General features: G+C 40.6%; 1 protein-coding gene across 2 annotated transcripts; it reads right to left on the bottom strand.

Moving 5' to 3' along the window:
- Positions 1-6,888: 6,888 nt before the first annotated feature.
- CFL2 (cofilin 2) lies at positions 6,889-12,028 on the bottom strand. Of its 2 annotated transcripts, none has more exons than XM_036111501.2 (4): positions 11,873-12,028; positions 10,481-10,788; positions 10,278-10,354; positions 6,889-10,194 (listed from the first exon to the last, which is right to left on the bottom strand). In XM_036111501.2, the coding sequence occupies exons 1-4, from the start codon at positions 11,873-11,875 to the stop codon at positions 10,082-10,084; spliced, it is 501 nt and encodes a 166-aa protein (XP_035967394.2). In that variant the 5' UTR covers positions 11,876-12,028; the 3' UTR covers positions 6,889-10,081. The 2 variants fall into 2 exon arrangements, with proteins under 2 accessions (XP_035967394.2, XP_077909684.1); XM_078053558.1 differs by lacking the exon at positions 11,873-12,028 and adding an exon at positions 11,466-11,826.
- Between the last annotated feature and the right edge of the window lie 8,395 nt (positions 12,029-20,423).

Here is a 20,423-nt window from a genome sequence, read left to right on the forward strand (position 1 = left end):
CATACATTCTCAACATGGTCATAAAACGATCAGACTTGGGTTTCAGAAAGATCATGACACTCCTCTGCTTAAAACCCTGCACTGGCTCCTTATCAGGCACAGGTTTCATGTTTGTTAGCACGGTATCCATGGCCCTCAATGATATGGCTCACACTCACCTCTCCTGCACTTCTCTCATCACAGGGCTTCAGGCTAAACTAAACAGCTGTGACGAACTACTTGCAGGGCCTCTGCAAGGTTTTTCCTTTCCCCAGAGCAATCCTCTCACACTGAGTTCTGGTCAACTCTATCACACTTCACAACCCAGCTCACACATTACTTCTATAGGCCTTCTTTTTTTTTTTTTTTTAAGATTTTATTTATTTATTTGATAGAGAATGAGAGACAGAGAGCATGAGAGGGAGGAGGATCAGAGGGAGAAGCAGACTCCCTGCCGAGCAGGGAGCCCGATGCGGGACTCGATCCCGGGACTCCAGGATCATGACCTGAGCCGAAGGCAGTTGCTTAACCAACTGAGCCACCCAGGCGCCCCTCTATAGGCCTTCTTGAAGCCCATCCAACTTCAATGTTAATCATCCCTCTTCTATGTCTTGTAACATATCATCATACTTACCACACGGCATTGTAATTGTTTAAATGCTTGCCTTTCCTGTATCACCGTAGACTTTCTGAGACCGTGAAAGGCGCTTCATGTTTGTTGAATTGAACTAAATTTGATCTAATGATCTGAGTAATTGGGAAACAGAGATGGGATGTTTCCAGAATGATTCACAGTGGCCAGGAGATCATGTTTCTCCACAGCAAACATAAATCTTATGTTTCTTTAATCACAAGGATTACCAGACCCTCTTGGAATAGCACACAGAACACAAACGCTTAAATATAGATAGCTTCTGGCTTAGTGCAAAATATATACATTATGTTTTATCTTAAATCTTTTAACAGAATACAAAGTAGAGTAAAGGATGGTTTATTTACACTATGTACTAGGAACTAGTATTTATTCACCCTTATCATACACATACCATGAGAAAAGTAGAGTCCTGATATATTGGAAACTATATGAAAGTTATGTAAGGGGTGCCTATAATCAGGTCCCAATGAAACCAAACTAAATGGCATAAAAAATACAGGGAAATTCTGTGGCTTCAAATATTTATGGTAGACTGCACCAAGTCATACAGCAAGCATTCAGGTAGGTGGGATGCATAATTTTCTAGATCCAAATCTGCTCCTCTGTGACTACAGACACAACAAAGTTCTCTTTCTGGGGTAAAAAATACTAAGGAATTTACACAAACAATATTGAAAGATAAAGTCTTCCCTTTTACCAGCACACACGAATGACTTAAAAACTAGTTTTAGCTACAGATATCTCCATATTAGTCATAATAGCTTAACAAATAATTTGTCTGCAATATTTAAAATTCGCTCGATTTAACTTTGCTCTTTTCTGTATTTTGCAGATTCTACACTAAACACGTTATTTTTGAAATAAAAATATAATCATTTAAAAAAGTTATGCAGAAAAGTATCAACCATGTTAGCCTAGCCCATTTTTTAGGGTTTTTCAATGAGAATGTCATTAGAATTTCTGTTTTACCTAAGGCTCATTTTTTAGAATTCTATTCATTATTTTACATATTGCCAAGAGAAAATCTGAATGAAATAAAATATCCAGCTCAGAGAAGAAAACTTTTTTGTTGCAGTGGCAATGACACTGAATGACACTTCAACTAATCCCAAAACTTTTTTCTATAGCCAGGACACAAGATTATCTATCTAATTCAATCACCTGGTATTTCTTAAAAATTGCTATTCAGTGATAACTATAAGGCATTTTTCTTTAGCAGGTAGATAAAAACAAAGCCAAAATTAGGAGGTAAAAACTGTTAAATCAACCTCATACCAAATTTAATTCTAATGCAAAATGTACACATGACTCAATATGCAATAGTATTAAAAACTGTAAATCAACAATTTTACTTTTAAAAATCAACTAAGGCCTGAAAAACCCAGATACATTCTAAAACCTAAATATATTGCAAATTAGGAAAATGACTAACACCAAGTTTTGTTAGTTCCCCATCCCCCTCATGTAAACGACTTTTTGAAATGGAAACTATAAAGAAACTATGCATCTCTTCATAACACAATTATCAATAAGCAGTAACGAGTAAAGGGATTGTCACTTTCTTTCTAGTTCTTTGATCCATAGCTTTATTTTTTATTATTTTTAAAAAAGATTTATTTATTTTAGAGAGAGAGCACACAGGGGAGGGGCAGAGGGAGAGAATCTCAAGCAGACTCTCCACCGAGCACGGAGCCCAACACCAAGCGATCTAACAACCCTGAGATCATGACCTGAGCTGAAATCAAGAGTCAGACGCTTAACCAATTGAGCCACGGGTGCCCCATAGTTTTGGGTTTTTTTTTTTTAAGATTTTATTTTTAAGTAATTTCTATATCAGTGTGGGGCTTGAACCTACAACCCCAAGATCAAGAGTTACACACTCCAACTGAGTCAGCCAGGCATCCCTGATTCATAGCTTTATTTTATACACAAAAGGTTTACACATTAATCTTCACATAAAATTCTTTTACACTTATTTCATGAAGTCTACAACTCTTTCATATCTTATTCCTTGTACGGTATAGCAAAGTTTTATGATCTCTAGAACAAAGTACTCTACTGCCATTTTTACCTTTGATAAAACTAATTATGCCAATTTGGGAACTGACTTTTTTATCTGGTGATTTAGTTTGCTGCTAATAAAAAAAGGCCCCATCAGCTCACAGAAACACATAGAAACTATGGGCAATATGCCCAGGAATTTTGTGATTCACTCAGTAACTATCAACTTCCCAAAGGAAATATTTGAAATTCCACTATTAAGAATATATAAAATGAGGAAAAAGTACTACAAGAAGATAGTAACATTAACTTAAGTGCTTTTTCATGTTAGAAAATTATACATTTGAGGGGCACCTGGGTGGCTCAGTCGTTAAGCATCTGCCTTCGGCTCAGGTCATGATCCCAGCGTTCTGGGATCGAGCCCCACACTGGGCTTCCTGCTTGGCGGGAAGCCTGCTTCTCCCTCTCCCACTCCCCCTGCTTGTATTCCCTCTCTCGCTGTCTCTCTCTCTCTGTCAAATAAATAAATAAAATCTTTAAACAAAAAAAATAAATAAATAAAAAATAAAAATTATACATTTGAACAAAAATCTGTTCCAAATTTTCATGTTATGCCGAATAAACTACTAAACCACTGTGTATGCATAATCAAATTAGCTGTCAGAAGTCAAGAGTAAATGGAAGTATTTATAAGATCTAGATGAAGAGTAATCAAAGCTACTTCCAAGTGAACACATCTAGGGAACATTTAAGAAAAACCTAATAAGCTAAAAAAAAATCAATTGGCATTTACGTTTTTTAAAGATTACTTTGCTTATCAAATGCCTGTTCTGATATTCCATTGTTTCAATAATCTAGAATAAACCTTTTCTCTTAACGAGAACAAGTTCATTTGTGTGCCTTTAACGATACAAGTATTGTCAAAGACAAAAATGACTTTTTAAAATATTAGTGACAGGGGCGCCTGGTGGTGCAGTCCATTAAGCTTCCAACTCTTGGTCATGATCTCAGGGTTGTGAGATTGAGCCCTGCATCGGGCTCTGCTCTCAGCGGAGTCTGCTTGGGATTCTCTCTCTCTCTCTCTCCCTCTGCTCCTCTCACTCGTGCTCTCAAATAAATAAATGTCTTTAAAAAAATATTAATGAGGGCGCCTGAGCGGCTCAGTCGTTAAGCGTCTGCCTTTGGCTCAGGTCATGATCCCAGGGTCCTGGGATCGAGTCCCACATCAGGCTCCCTCCTTGGGGGGAAGCCTGCTTCTCCCTCTCCCACTCCCGCTGCTTGTGTTCCTGCTCTCGCTATCTCTGTCTCTGTCAAATAAATAAATAAAATCTTAAAAAAAAAAAAAAATTAATGAATTTTCGACACCTCACAGGGATACAGTGATGCCTCTTTTATCTACAGCTCAGTTATCTTACATACTTATTAAAATACCAAAAACCCAGGGGCGCCTGGGTGGCTCAGTCGTTAAGCGTCTGTCTTCGGCTCAGGTCATGATCCCAGGGTCCTGGGATGGAGCCCCACATCGAGCTCCCTGCTCAGCGGGAAGCCTGCTTCTCCCTCTCCCACTCCCCCTGCTTGTATTCCCTCTCTCACTGTCTCTCTCACTGTCAAATAAATAAATAAAATCTTTAAACAACAACAACAAAATATATATACCAAAAACCCAGAAAGTACACCAAAGTTGTTTAAATAGCCAAAAGAAATGTTAGAAGGTTCATATGCTCAGGCATTTTGCTCTCAAGCCCACAATGAGCCTATTCACTTTCTTATACACAATTCAAACAAACTGGCTTTCCAAGTCCACAGGAGATGAAAAGCATTAAGAGAAGCTGGTATAAGTAAAGGATAGTGTTAATAGCAAAATGCAGTATCTTAGAGTTTACAAGTTTTAAAGTCAAAAGGAAAGCTAAAGGGGCACCTGGGTGGTTTAGTCGGTTAGGTGGTTTAGACGGTTAAGTGTCTGACTCTTGATTTCGGCTTAACTCATGATCTCAGGGTTGTGAGATCAAGCCCCGCGTTGGGCTCTGCACTTGGTGTGCAGCCTGCTTATTGTCTCTCTCCCTCTCCCTCTGCCCCTCCTCTGCTTCTCTCACTCTCATTAAAAAAAAAAAAAAAGAAAAGAGAAAAATAGTTACCAAAAAAAATGCATAAAAAAATCCAAAGTTGACTGTTCTGAGGCTAATTACTTAAAAGTAACCATATACTTCAAGAGAAGCTTAGTCAGCATACTACTACCTTATAAAATTGAAATTGGGGGCGCCTGGGTGGCTCACTCGTTGTGTCTGCCTTTGGCTCAGGTCATGATCCCAGGGTCCTGGGATTGAGCCCCACATTGGGCTCCCTGCTCCACAGGAAGCCTGCTTCTCCTTCCTTCTCCCACTCCCCCTGCTTGTGTTCCTGCTCTCACTGTCAAATAAATAAAATCTTAAAAAAAAAAATTGAAATTAATGACCTTGAGTCTTTCATACAGTTTCCTCTATTTAAGTATTACATTTTGACATCAGCCTACTTTTTTTTTTTTTTTTAAAGATTTTATTTATTAGAGAGAGAGAGCACATGAGAGGGGGGAGGGTCAGAGGGAGAAGCAGACTCCCTGCTGAGCAGGGAGCCCGATGCGGGACTCGATCCTGGGACTCCAGGATCATGACCTTAGCCGAAGGCAGTCGCTTAACCAACTGAGCCACCCAGGCGCCCTACATCAGCCTACTTTTTGATAGTATGACCACATCTGGTTTGCTGGGGACTGTTGCAACTTAAGCCTATTGTCCTGGCATAATTATTAAAACTCTCCCTTTTACTCTCAAGAAATGTCCTGGTTTGGGCTGCAAATTTTAGGATCCTACAAAGTACTTTCTATGTGCCAGTAACTACTCAAGTTGCTTTCATTTTCCTCAAATCTTAGGAGACCGAGTTTAATTATTATCTCCTTTTATACATGAACTAAGGCTCTGAGAGGTCTATTTTCCTAAGATCACTCAATTAATAAGTGTTAAAGACCAATATGTGAACAACCCAAGCAGTCTGATACCAAAGTTCTAGTACTTAACCACTATGATACACCATACTATCTCTCCTTAGAAAGATGGGTAGAGGAGCATGGGGAAGGAGATATCCAAGTTTTGGGAAAAAGAATAAGAGGTATCAGCCTTGGGGTGTCTGGCTGGCTCAGTCAGTAGAGCATCTGACTCTTGAACTCAGGGTAGTGAGTTTGAGCCCCATGTTGGGTGTAGAGATTACTTAAAAATAAAATCTTAAAAAAATTTTTTTTCTTTTAAAACAAGAGGTATCAGCTTTCTGGAAAATGTGTTTATCCAATCCTTACGGTTTCCACAATTACACAAACTTACAATACTGAAACATCTAAGAAAATCTTTGAAGTGTAAAATTATTTCAGACTTTTATGACCATGGGCTTCCTTAGGAGACAAAAATTCCAAGACTATTTTTCAAATATTCTTGAGACACTATTTTGAAAACATACTAATTATGTCCTGTTGAAGAAAATCAGATTATTCCATTTTTTAAAAAAAGAAAATTAGTAACTCACTGTATGTTACATAAATGCAGAGTGAAAAGTATACTGGACCGGAATCAGCTTTGCTACTCAATAGCTGAGCTGTCCCTTAACCTCTCCAGACTTCAGTTTCTTCATGTGTAGCAGAGGAATATGGTTAGCTGGTTAAGAGGACCTAAGGGGATTAGATGAATTTCAGGTGTCTTAACAAATACAAAGGACTATATAAATTTAGGATATTAATAATAAACAATCATAGGTTTTCAACAACCTGGATCATGACTCATGACAAGTACTCCATACCAGTATTTCTCTAGCTTTATTTCCTTTTATTTTTTACTTCAAAATTATTTGGGGGGAAAAGACTAGTTAATGGATTGGTCATACGTAAAAAAGAAAACTACACTAAAAAGATTAAGAGCAGTCACGAACATCAACTCAGAGGCTACACTTTACTACATTCTGAAAAACCAATGCCACATACCAGCTAATTTGTCCTTAAACTGTGAGATTAAGTGGAATAATTACAAAAATGAAGAGGTTCAAAGACTTATAATAAATCTTATTTTTAACATGGTTTTTTATCTATTTAACTACATGTAGAATGGTTTAACCAAATTACGTTTACATAGCATTTTCCTGTTTTCCAAAAGTAATTTCCATAGTTAATCCTCTACAATGAGGTATGATGAATATTATTCTTATATTAAAAAAAAAAAGAAACGAAACTGAGGCTCATAAAGAATAATTTGCCCAATTGCTTTATGACAAGAAATTGAAGTGAAGGGATGACTCCCAATTCTACATGGAAAAAAGCAATTTGGATGTTCTAGAGCAAAAGAAAAGCCTCAGACATCTTTATTGGCTGACATGAGACATGGAACATGTATAAATTCAAGCTGTCTGAAAAAGCAATATTCACTGGAGCCTGCCTGCACATCTCTAATAGTTTTAATATTCATAGAAAACTTAATATTCATGTTTGTTTGGATCTCAAACTATTATTAACTGTACAAGCAAAAATAGGACCTATAAAGAGCAGAACCAGATTATTTTTTCAGAGTGGCAAACCTAATGAAGGGTGTTCCCAACCCTTCTATGATTGACCATTGCTGAGATTATTCCTTAATAAGGAAACACTTAAAATAATTTTCTCCCAAAACTCATTTGCTAGACTTCATAAACTAGCTGCTACAGAGGATCTATATCAGGAAACTCAAACATATGAGGCTTTTCTTTCAATCTACTAAAAAGGGACATTAAATACACAATGCTGGCCACATTATTTTAGATAATGATTGAAAACAACAGCTGATGATAGCCAGTTTGGGACAAATGCCAACTGTTCCCATTTGTCTGAAAATGTTAAAATTAATCGCTATAAGTTACAAATTTTCAAAGAATACTGTTATCTGCAAATGACAAAGTATACCAACTAAAATCCTAAAAAAGACTAAAGATAATGGTGCCTCTTTGATCTGCAACATTAGTTTTTAAAATTTTAATGTTCTGAAATATAAGTAAACACATCTCAACAGCTTTATATATTTTCATACATTTTATTTTTTTAAACACTTATAATTTTGCAAGCTAGCAGTAAAATATTGAGGGCAATATTTTACTAATTAGCACCGTATACCTTTTAAAGCTGACTGGAACATTGTTTCATTGTAAATGACTGTAAAATAAAATGATCACTTCAAATGCCAAATTAGTCTCAAGTAACATGTGAACCATTAATTTTATCATTATTTTTGGCGTTATGCACAAAGATGTATTTCAAAAATGAACTTAGTATCAGTTCTGTCAATCGAACAAATCAAAGTACCACAGTTTAAAGCAATATTTGACCTCTGAAACTATTATATGAGGCGTATAAGAAAGCTGATGAATCAGCTATAAAAATAAGAGATACTACATAACTTATTTAGAGTCCCTTATTTTTTAGAATAAGGAAAATAATGAAAAATTCCATGGTATAAGAATCAGTTACACATACGGTTTAGTATATGTCATTATTGTCATACTTTCCTTATGAGTTTAGCCTTACCAAAAAGCCATGAAAAACATCCAGGATAACTCACAGGGACAGCTGGAAGCCTGAAATAAGATGGCTCAGTGCAAAAGATCCCAAGCCATTCATATAATTTTAAATGGAAGCCTAGACATTTAACTCCTATTTTTGTTTCCACCTGAAAAAATCTTCTGAAAATATGGGAAAATATCTAATTATACTCAAATCACTTTCACACATTTAAAAAAAAAGGGAGAGTTTTTGTTTCCTGTTTTCTGAGAAGAGCACTCTTCAGAGCTATGGGGTTAAGTTCTAAGCCACGATTGACTGCTTACTAGCATGCCTGTTTTGCATACCAGTAGAATCAAGTCCAGTTTTGCCATTTGTGGATAACTATGACAAGATACAAAAGCATGTGTTTGCCATAAATAGCTCTGGCTAACAGCAAACTGCTCACACTGAGCAGATCAAATTCTCTATAAAGAGAGCACTCTGGACCACAGCCAAATCCCACTACTAATGTTTAAGACTGCTACATCATTTTTTTTTTCCAATTTGCAAAATAAATTAAGAAGTAATAGCTGAAATAAAAGTTCCTAAACATGAAAAGTATTAACTTTTGAAGGACATTTTATAAATTATTTTCATTATGACCAAATATGCAGTAAGAGCTCCCTGCTTCTACTACTCAATTACTCAGAAATGTAAACGTGAATTAAAAAATAACTACCCTAATTTACCCAGAGAACAAACCTGGTATTGAAGAATATTTATGTCAAAGTGCAAAAAATAACTTCTGATCTTCATATTAACATATAAGGAAATAAATAAAGTAATGCTTATAAAAGTATCCCTCTATAACAATAATATTTTCTATTAATTGGCTTTAGAATATTTTTTAAACTCAACAAACTGGAAAATATCATGAATGTTGTACAAAAAAATTCGTAAATGACCAGTGCAAAGATTAATAATAGCTGTTTACCCTAAAATTTGCTTCATATAACATTTTGCAAAATGTCCAAGGAAAACAAGGCAACGTTCTGTAATATGCCACAATTTTTATTGCAACGTGGCCATTATTGTGAGGGTGGGGAGTCTGATCTCAAAAACAATGTTCCATTTAAGGCTCTTTTGTACAGAAATTGCCATCATGACTGATATTCAAAATATTTTTAGTGTTGCAAAACTTACATGGTAAACGTAAACTCCTACACTTATTCAGTAGTGTACACTCAATGGAAAACAAAAAGGCATTAGTAACAGCTATTTCTTTTAAGATACGCAGGTAACAGGAATGAATACTGAGGTACTAGGATAAGTTGATGACACAGTTAACAAAACTTAATTGGCATTCCTTTTCGGGGGGGTAGGGGGTTAAACTCATTACAAAAAAAGTGCTTTCAAATGCATAGTGTTATATCTGTGCTGCCATGTCACAAAAATAGGCTTGCCAAGGCAGGTGAGGTGTATGAATGCTTGAGCCTCACAGAACTGCAATCAAGTGCAACTATAAATAGTAATACTGAATAAAGTTTACCATCTGACCAGTGGATAATACTTTCAAGGCATTCAATCAGCTTACCCTTTGCAGTATTCTAAGCTATTCACATTGACAATCACTTTCATTGTAGTGCTTGCTGCAAGGGAGGCATATAACCAGTTGTTTTGGCTAAAATATGATGGGAAGGCATTCCTTGGGTTCTACATAAAAATAACGGTATTAAACAGTCTAATGGCAATCACTGATAGGCTGCTTACATGAATGATATTTCCTTCATTCACGGTATTGGAAGGACCCAGTGGGAAGAGAAAGAAGAAAAAAAAAAAACAAAAAAACAAACACCTAATACTATTTCAATTGATTGAGCTGGAGAAATGGAAGCTCCTTAAGATCCAGATGGCACTTGACTGTCATTTTATAAGGGTTTTCCTTCAAGTGAAACTACTACGTTGCCTCCCAATTTCTCTCCAAGTGTTGAACGGTCCTTTATATCATCCAAGCCATTTACTTGCCACTCATGTTTAATACCTAAAAAGGAAAAACATTATCCCATTATCTTATTGTAATTAAGAAAGAGTAATTCCTCTGCACAAAATTTTTAATGTTTGTACCTGTAAATTTCTTTTTAATGGCATCTTTAGAGCTAGCATAAATCATCTTGCTTTTTAAAGGTGCACTTTCAGGAGCCCTACAGAAAAAAAAAACAAACAACACAATTGTTGAATCCCACTTAAAAGAAAAACAAAGGCAAAACTGACTATGTTAATAACAATCCTTGCATTTTAAAAGTACTTTTTCTTTTGTTTTTACACACCAGAATATAAATACTAGGTCTTCTTTCTTAGACTCTTTTGTTTCGTATGTGGCATCGTACAAAGCATATCGGCAATCATTCAGAGGTAGCAACTTCACAAAAGATGTGTAGGGGTCCTCTACAGTATCACCAATGTCACCCACCAAGATCTGCTTTGCTTCCTCTACAATTATTTGTCTTTTGTCATCGCTTAAACAGAAGAGAACTGCTTTCTTTCTTTTTTTGATCTCCTCTTGTGTAGAAGATTTCCTTACTTTCATATCATTAAAAACTTTGATGACTTCATCATTCACTGTAACTCCAGAAGCCTGAAATAAAAAAAGAACAGTAATTCAGAACAAGTATTTCGGTTTTAACCAAAATTACTGTTTGCCTAGGAAGGATTCACTTTAATCTGGACATCAAAAACTGCATCGTACCACGCAAGCAGTCCAATCAGATTTGCCACATTTTAAATACCAGTTATACGAGACGCACCGAAGGATTCTAACTCATCCTTTCCCATTCACCCTTTTTAAAGGGGTTTGGAGGTTGAAGTAAATGGAAGGTAGAGGGAAAGGGACAAATACAAGCTGTCCCATCGCTGAAATGTTTCCTATTTCACTGGGTGATGTCAGAGCTTCAGGAGCAACAGCAAAAATACCTTCTGTATTGTGTCAACTCTGCAGGCCTTAAAAAAACACTTTTGGATTTCAGTTAAAGCTTCTACTATTTTTTTTCTTTAAAGTCATCCTAGCCAGTGCCGTTTCCACATAAGGAAAGAGAATCAAGTGTGAACTCCAAACCGCCCACGGCTACAACATAATTGCCTCACAGCTCAAACGCAGACACTTCCAAACTAACGGAGCTAGTGTAAAAGCTTTTTACGGCGAAAAAGCATTTTAAAGAAGCGTTTTCTCCCCTCTTTTATCTCCTCTTAGGGGTTTTATTACAGGCCCCCAAGACCCTTAACCGAAAGCCTTCGGCAGGGCTTTAGAGCACTTACCAATTTTAGAGGCGAGCGCTAAGTAAAATAAGGAAGCCCGGCGCAAACGCGGCATGCGCGGGACGAGCCCCGCAGACCCTCCCGCGCCGCGGGCCGCCGCTCCCAGTGCCTCGACCTCTCCAGACGCCTCCTGTCCGGCTTAAGCCCCGGCCCCCGGCCCCCGACCCGCGTCCTCCTCGCCCTCAGGAATCCGAAGAGCCGCAGGGCCCGGCCTGATGGCGGGAGGCCCGGCCGGCCAGCTGGCTGGAGAAGAGAGCAGCGGGGCCGCAGGCGCTGGAGCCCGCACCTTTAAGGCGTACATCAGGTTAAAATGGCGGCCTCACTCCCAGGGCCCTGCAGGGCCGCGCGGGGGTTTTTGCTCGACGCGTCCCGGCCCTCGGTCCCCCGGGGCGGCGCGCCCGCCTTACCATAGTGCCCGCGGTTGTGGCTGCGGCGGCGGCTCGGACTCCGGCTCTGTGGCACTGGTAGGAGAGAGGGAGGGGCGTGCGGGCAGCGGCCAGTGCGGGGCACGCCGGGAGCTGCAGCCCGAGAGGCGGAGGCGGCGGCGGCGGCGGCTGGGGGGCTGCGGGCGGCGGGCGGGGCGGTCACGGCGGTCACGTGGGCACGCCCCGGGCCGGCCCTTCCGCCTCCCGGCCCCGCCCGCGTCCTCGATCTGACCCCGGCGCGCGCGCCCAGTCGACCCCGGCGGCTGCGCGGCGGTGGCTGGGGCTCGGCGGCCTGGCACAGCCGCCTCCAGCCCCGGGGCACCACTGGTCAGCCGGCCGGGAGGGCGCTCGGCTCCCAGAGGGGCGCTAACACACTGCCTCCCCGAGGGCGCTGCTCCCGAGCGTGGGGGCCGGCGAGGGGAACAGTGCGCCAAGGTGTCTTTGTTTTAGTCAGTCACCTGTGGTTTCCACCGAAAGGGGCTGGATTCCAACGTTTTGAGTTTTTTTTTTTTTTTTTTGGAAAACCCACGTTGAGAGACGCCGTGAATTGTTTAGATTTTCTTCCTCCAGTTAAATGAGAATAAATACTATAGGGGGTTACCCCAGTTGACTGAATTACTCAGCAAAAGCAATATGATAAACTGAAGCGGAAAATCACTTTCCCAAAATCTGTGGTTGACATAATAACAATAGGGGGGAAATTGGGTAGTAACATCCCTTGGTAATATCCTTTTACATATTAGACTTAATAGGATATGGATGTACTCTTTCCTTCGTGAAGCCCCAGCTATGACAGCTGATATCAAATAAATGGACCCAAGAGTAGAGATTCCTCCTCCTTGGCAATCACAACCTCTTCTAGCAAAGCCCGCATAACTGAGCCAAGCCTCTTCTCTAACTAAACCTTTTTGGTACTTACACATGTATCCTATTTATCATAGAAGAAATGTGACTTGGGCGTCTGGGTGGCTCAGTCGTTTAAGAGTCTGCCGTTGGCTCAGGTCGTGATCCCGGTGTCCTGGGATCAGCCCCACATCAGGCTCCTGGCTCAGCGGGGAGTCTGCTTCTCCCTCTACACTTATCCCTGCTCATGATCTCTCTCTCTCTCACTCAAATAAAATCTTTAAAAAAGAAAAGAAAAATGTCACTTTATACTTCGAGGAAAATTTTCACAAAGATTTAATGCTTCATGGGTTTATATGAAAATATTATAAATGAAACACTTTATGTACTTATCTATAATGAAAGAAAGATTTAATGAAGTGTTTAATTATTTTGGGTTGATTTATGCTACCTTTTCTCCTGAATGTTTACTATTTCTATCTTTCTTCCTTTGTAAAATTGGTAAAAGAAATTTAAAGCTCTGATAAATAGTTAAACTTATTTTGTGAAAAAGACTTGCACTAAAAAAGCACACTTGTTATTGCCTAAAACTGTTGGGAACAAAATAGTAAGTCCAGATAAACCTTGACACAAACTAAGCCAGAAGTACAGGACATGGGCAAGAACTTTGGGCTGGGAGTTGGGAGACTTGGGTATTAATCTTGGCACTACCCCTATCTCTATAACCTCGAAGGACGTTCAACCCCACCAACATCTCACTAAATTACCTTTAAATTATCTCTCATTAAAAAAAAAGCTCTCATGAAATTATCTTTAAAGTCCTTTCCAGCTTTAAAATCCAGTTTCCTAGTATACCAGTGTTTCTCGGGAAATGGTGTGTATATTTTCTCAGGATTAAGTAAATTTAGGGATGGAAAGTCATAATGAGGAGGGATTATGCCCTAATTTGTGTGATAAATCCTTGTGTCCAAAATTTAATGTATTTTAAATGGACCATGTTAGGTATTGCCCAGCAAACATAGACCTAGTTTTTATGTCCACAGCTTCTGTGTATTTTCTTTTTTTTTTTTTTACTTTTTTTTTTTTTAAGATTTTATTTATTTGAGAGGGGGGAGAGAGAGAGCACGAGCTGAGGGGGTAGGGGCAGAGGGAGAGGGAGAAGCAGACTCCCCACTGAGCAGGGAGCTCAATGTGATGCAGGGCTTCACCCCAGGATTCCTGGATGGTGACCTGAGCCAAAGGCAGACACTTAACTGACTGAGCCACCCACGTGACCCTCGTGTGTATTTTCTTAATGGAAAGACTGACTTAGTTTAGAGACAGAATTTCCCAGTGTGTAAGCCTGAATCCTAAGCAAGTGGATACAATACTTTATATTTAGCTGGTACTTTACAATTTGTGAAACTGTTGGGGAAGAAAAACTTTCCTTTGCCCTTTAAGGTCTTCTGGCTGGTCTAAAATCAGATTGGCAAGAGACAGATTAACAGAGGAAAGTCAAATTTCATTTTGTACATGAGGGAATCCAAATAAACATGAGATTCCAAAGACAAGTCAGGAAAAATGACGTACATATGTTTTGGGTTTTGTTTTTGTTTTTGTTTTTTAAGTAAGCTCTACACCCAGTGTGGGACTTGAACTCATAATTCTGAGATCAAGAGCCTCATGCTCTATCAACTGAGCTAGCCAGGTGCCCCCAAACAGAGGCATATATGTCATCCTAAACTAAGGAGAAGGGGTAGGAGTCTGGGGCTTCAAAGGAAAGGAAGACAATTCACAGGAAGAAAAGAAAGAGTAAATGTTTGGTAAAAAAAAAAAAAAAGTTTGCTGGGCCATCCAGAAACAATGGGACATAGAGAGGGCTTTGATCAGATAGGCCTTGCTAGTTTTCTCTCTATTACGCCTAGTTCATATTTTAATGTAGTTCTCTGTGGTGATGGCTCTGTTCCTTGAGTAGATCCTCTATCTAAATTCCTTTAGGCAGCTAGAGGGGAAGCTCAGAATTTCTTCCTGTGTCTTTTGGTCCTTGATTATTTTTAGCTCAAAATAATCTGCATGCCAAAGTGGCACATCTTAGGGCTACTTATTCTGAATGCCTGCGAAACCTTTCGCTTTCTTTATCTCTCTTGAAGTTCCATGGAAATCATGGAGAATGGATCTCCAGTGCTCCAAACATTTGCTCTGTCTGGGTATCAGGCACTCTTCTCCTTCCTGGACTCTTCCTCTCAGGGTCTCCCTCCCTCCACAGCTTGAAATTTGAAACAAAGAGATTCCATAGAGTCTATAACCCTGACAGAGACCAGGTCTGGAGACAGGGACCTAAATTAGGTGTCAGAACTCCCATCAAAATTGGGGATTCCGAAGATGTTAGTCACCCCCCCGCTGTGACATCAAAGCCTTTCCGAACCCTTACTCCCTCTCCCCCACCCCACCACCCACTGGCAGAGTTGATACTTTCCATACACTAGGATTCTTTTCCCAAAGATATTTTTGTCTTTGCACATATCTTGTTGCATTGTACTAGTTTGTTTATGTGTTCTGCCCACTGCTAGGCTCTAAATTCCTTAAGGAGCTGAGTCCTACTCAGTCTTTGAATTTCTGGAACCTGGAATATAGTAGGTGCTCAATAGATAATGAAGTGATAGATTTAAGATGCTTTAGTGCTATAAAGAGAGCAAAAAGGAAGCTCTTGAAGACTGTGAGGTCTTTCCATGTGCCCTTGTGAGGCCGGCACTTAGAACCTCAGGGCCAGTAGCAACTCCTTTTCTTCATATCTGTTATTTATAACCAGAACCTACCACCACTTGGTAAAGGGATGGCATTACCAAGAATTGCTGCATGAATTTTGGATCCTGTGTAGTGGAGGGATCTGAGTGTCAGACATCATATATGTAGGAAACAAAGGCAGAAGAAAAATTACTAAATTTCCTTACTACTTACAGCGCATTGACACGTCCTTGAGACAGGCCGAGTGACCTTCCTCTAGGGACTCAGCTGCTTCAGTGTTAATACTTTGCTAAGGGCAAAAGACAATCTTAGCCTGACCCCCAGGATCCTGTAAGTCTACTTTAACATATAAAAATTCCTTTGGACACTTCCTTTATCTCTTCCCCCCTCCCAAGACACATGTTGGCAATCATCCCCCAGGCATATGACCCACCGATATACATCATGACTCAGGTTTTATTAGACAGTAATAAATGACCTTTTCTGGGGCACCTGGGTGGCTCAGTTGGTTAAGCATCTGCCTTCAGCTCAAGTCATGATCCCAGGGTCCCGTGATCAAGCACCACGTTGGGCTCCCTGCTCAGCAGGGAGTCTGCTTTCCCTCTCCCCCTCTTCCTTTTCTCTCGCCCCACCCCCGTGCGCGTGCGCACACACTCTCTCTCTCTCTCAAATAAATAAATAAATAAATAAATAAAATCTTTTTAAAAATGACCTTTTCCTAGCATATAGGTAGCCCCCTCACGGTCCTGGAAACCTTGCTTCCAAAATTCCTTAGAGACTTAACGCTATCTCTAACTCTTTCCCAACTTGAAAGTATATAATGGGCCGCTCCTCATGACCCCGGTGCAGCTCTTCCTACCCACGGGCCCTGTCCCTGTGCTTTAATAAAACCACCTCTTTGCACCAAAGACGTCTCAAGAATGCGTTCTTGGTGGTGGGCTTTGAACCCTCACATCTTTCCTACATCAACATGTATTAGTTTCCCATGGCTGCCATAGCAAACTCCTGTGAATTTAGTGGCTTAATACAAGTTTATTGTGTTACAATTCCAGAGGTCAGAAGTCAGAAATGAGTCCTACAGGGCTAAAATCAAGGTGAAGGCAGCCCTACTTGCTTTCGGAGCTACGGGAAGAGAATCCGTTTCCTTGTCCTTTCCAGCTTCTAGAGGCTGCCCACATTCCTTGGCTTATGGCCCCCAGACAGCTTCAGTCATCAGGTCTCTGATTCTCTCCTGCCTCCCTCTTTTACTTCTGAGGACCATTGTGATTATTTTGGACCCGCTGGATAATTTAGGATAATCTCCCAGCTCAAAATCATTAATTTAATCACATCTGCAAAGTCTCTTTTGCTGTTAAGGTAGCATAGTCAGAGGTTCTGGGACTTAAAACAGGGCCATCCTTTGGGATGTTTAAAAAAAAAAAAAAGAGGGGTGCCTGGGTGGCTCAGTCGTTAAGCGTCTGCCTTCGGCTCAGGTCATGGTCCCAGGGTCCTGGGATCGAGCCCCGCATCGGGCTCCCTGCTCCGCGGGAAGCCTGCTTCTCCCTCTCCCACTCCCCCTGCTTGTGTTTCCTCTCTCACTGTGTCTCTGTCAAATAAATAAATAAAATCTTAAAAAAAAAAAAAAAAAGAAACAACAAGCCCCAGATGGAGTCATTTGGCCCCCCGCACCCTGTGACAGCAAACCAAGAATTACGGTTTCAACATATCCCAGGAATATGAATTCTTCAAAGTCAATCTGGAATTTTCTGATCAGCACCAATGAGGTGGTCTGCATGATACAAATCCTACTGTGCCCCCCGCCCAGAAGATGTCCTGGCCTGCAACAGACCTTTCTTTTGCTAATAACTCCCTTGCCCCACTTTCTTCTATAAAAACCTTCCACTTTGTACAACTCCTCAGAGCATCTCCCTACTTGCTAGAGGGATGCTGCCGGATTCATGAATCATTTAATAAAGCCAATTAGATCTTCAAACTTACTTCAATTTTTTTTTAAGATTTTATTTATTTATTTGACAGAGACACAGCGAGAGAGGGAACACAAGCAGCGGGAGTGGGAGAGGGAGAAGCAGGCTTCCCGTGGAGCAGGGAGCCCGATGTGGGGCTCGATTCCAGGACCCCGGGATCATGACCTGAGCCGAAGGCAGACGCTTAAGGACTGAACCACCCAGGCGCTCCTTGAATTTTGTTTTTTAACCAGGGCCATTATTCTGCCTACCACACCACATCTGTTCCCTTTAGCAATTTCAAGCCCAAACAAATAACAGGTGGGACAGAAGGACCCTAAACAATCCAGTTCTAGAACTCACATCTCAGCTCCAGTTTTCCATTTGCTGGACCACCCGTGGATGGCAGCGGCGCACTGCATTCGGACTACGTCAGAGTGGCCTCACAGAGGATGGATGTGAATGGAATCTTAGCTCTGACACATGGTAGTGGCACAGTCTTGGGCCATTTACTTCACTGCTCTAAGGCTGTTTCTTCCTGCGTGAAAAGGGGATTATGTCATCTCCTCGCTCTCGGAATTACGGTGAGGATCAGGTGAGATAAAGTATGTAAAACTCTTTCCAGTACAAGAATAGGAACCCTAACGGCCATTGTTAGTAGCAGTGTGGAGTGAAGGTGAGAGCATGATTTTACCAATGATGGGGTTCAGGGCAGGCTGCCCCAAATATGCCACTTTGGCATATTGATTATTTTAAGTTAAAGTTACTTAAGAAACATCCAGTGCAAACAGCACGCACTGATCATCCTTTGTCCCCCTGAAGGCAGGAAATAATCTCCTCTGTGAAAGGTACCCTTCCTGTACCAGGAGGTAAAGAGACATCCTATCACCAGAGATAGCAAATTCAGGGCCAAGAAAGCTGTATAAACAACGCTTGTTACTTCCTCACTAGTTCAGTACCCTCAGGTCACGCTTCTTTGTCTTGGTAATTCCTCACACATTTATCATTTCTTTGCTTAAAAGGGATGAAAGCTGCCTGCCTTGAGTTTCACATTTCTATGAGCTCCTGTGTATGAAATTAAGTTTGTTTTTCACTTGTTAATCTGTTTTATGTCCATTGAATGATTAGGCCAGCCAAAGAACCTAGAAGGGGAGAAAGGAAGTTTTCCTTCCCTACACCAACTCACAGGTGGCAGTCGTGAAGCAATCCCAGGTCTCATGGGTATTGATTTGTAAGGCTCAGCTTAAGTTGGTTTATTCAAGATACCTTAGAAAATCGGAAAAGTGAACATCCCCGATGCATATTCTCCCAAGAAACAAACTAGCCGGATCTTCTGTGGCATATAGAAGTTTAGAGTCATTTTTCAAGTCCTGTCGAAACCAATGAATCTGAAAGATGATGCAGACAAATTCTATCCTGGCCCCACTCACTGTCAAGACACATCACACTCAGCTCCCACAGCTACTTCCTGACAAAGACAAATGTAAGCGTAAAGACATTTGCCACTTCAAAATGTACCTTTCTACCCACATGCCTTCTTTATTCTGACGTCTCTCCTAACCCACGCCTGAGCTAAAAGACTGGTAAGGAGGCAAGTCAAGTATTTTTCTAAATTCGAGTTGGACCTTAGAAGGAGAAAATAAACATAGTGGGAGATGTGTGTCAGAGTCTGATCTCTGTGACTCACTCTCTGATCCACAAAACTCACTTTGGGTCTTACACGTCTCATTTCTAGTTCTTTCTAACTTAGGCACATGACCTCACAGTAAAGGAACTTAGCCGTTTACGTCACATGATGAGGCAGTGAGGTAGAGTCCTGCAGTGCAGGGCAGGAAGTAGTGAGATGTTTGAAACAGTTACAAACTCTGTATTCATAGATGCTAGTTTTGATTTATTTAAAGTATGTTTGAAAAAGATTTATCTATTTTAGAGCGAGAGCACGTGTGTGCGCAGGAGGAGGGGCAGAGGGAGAGCGAGAGAGAATCTCAAGTAGACCCCTCGCTGAGCGTGGAGCTGGATGTGGGGCTCGATCTCACAGCCCTGAGATCATGACCTAAGCTGAAATCAAGAGCTGGATACTTAACCGACTGAGCGACCCAGGTGCCCCGCTAGTTTCAGTTTATTAACTCACAGACATATTTATCAGATTCACCTATCATTGATTTGCTACTAATCGAATCATGAGAATAAGTAGCAACTGGTTACCTAAATTATACAACACCTACAAAAACAGCATCTGAGAAAAGAAACTTGCTTGTAATTTATTTAAGGTGGAAATCCTTTGTTTAGCGTACTTTATTACAAGAGCTGTAGATTTTTATTCTTTATTTTATTTTTTTAGATTTTATTTTTAAATAATCTCCACACCCAATTGTGGGACTCAAACTTACAACCCCGAGATCAAGAGTAGCATGCTCGGGGCGCCTGGGTGGCTCAGTCGGGCGTCTGCCTTCCGCTTGGGTCATGATCCCGGGGTCCTGGGATCGAGCCCCACATCGGGCTCCCTGCTCCACGGGAGGCCTGCTTCTCCCTCTCACAATCCCCCTGCTTGTGTTCCTTCTCTCACTCTCTCTCTGTCAAATAAATAAATAAAATCTTAAAAAAAAAAGAGTAGCATGCTCTACTGACTGAGCCAGCCAAGTGTCCCCACCAAAGCTGTAGAGTTTTAGGTCACAGAAATCATATAGACACGGAAAGCATTCCATCCGAAAACTATTATGTTAACAGACGTGAATAAGAGTAGGCAAGAGAACAAAAACTAAATCAAGAATGACAAAAGCTTACTCAGTCACTCGTTCTTTTGTTTCATTTATTGAGCACCTCTGCTAGAAGCTGAGAATGCAGAGATAAAAATAAATAACATAATTCCCGCCTGGAAAAGAGTCAATTCTGTGAAATTACAGCAAGGAAGCCAATGTCTATGGAAGAGTTGCATGGGTTGGGAGCACAAAGGAGGGCAACCAGCTCAGTCTGGAGGGAATTGGGTCCAAAGGGACAAGTGCAAGGTCACTAGGCAGATAGGA

Source organism: Halichoerus grypus, chromosome 8 (genome assembly GCF_964656455.1).
Source record: "Halichoerus grypus chromosome 8, mHalGry1.hap1.1, whole genome shotgun sequence".
NCBI lineage: Eukaryota > Metazoa > Chordata > Mammalia > Carnivora > Phocidae > Halichoerus > Halichoerus grypus.

Excerpts from the sequence above, each read along its gene's own strand:
- CFL2 (XM_036111501.2), bottom strand. Across the intron at positions 10,355-10,480 it reads GACCTAGTATTTATATTCTG|GGCTCCTGAAAGTGCACCTT; the intron begins GTGTGTAAAAAC and ends TTTTTTCTGTAG. Across the intron at positions 10,195-10,277 it reads CATTAAAAAGAAATTTACAG|GTATTAAACATGAGTGGCAA; the intron begins GTACAAACATTA and ends TTTCCTTTTTAG.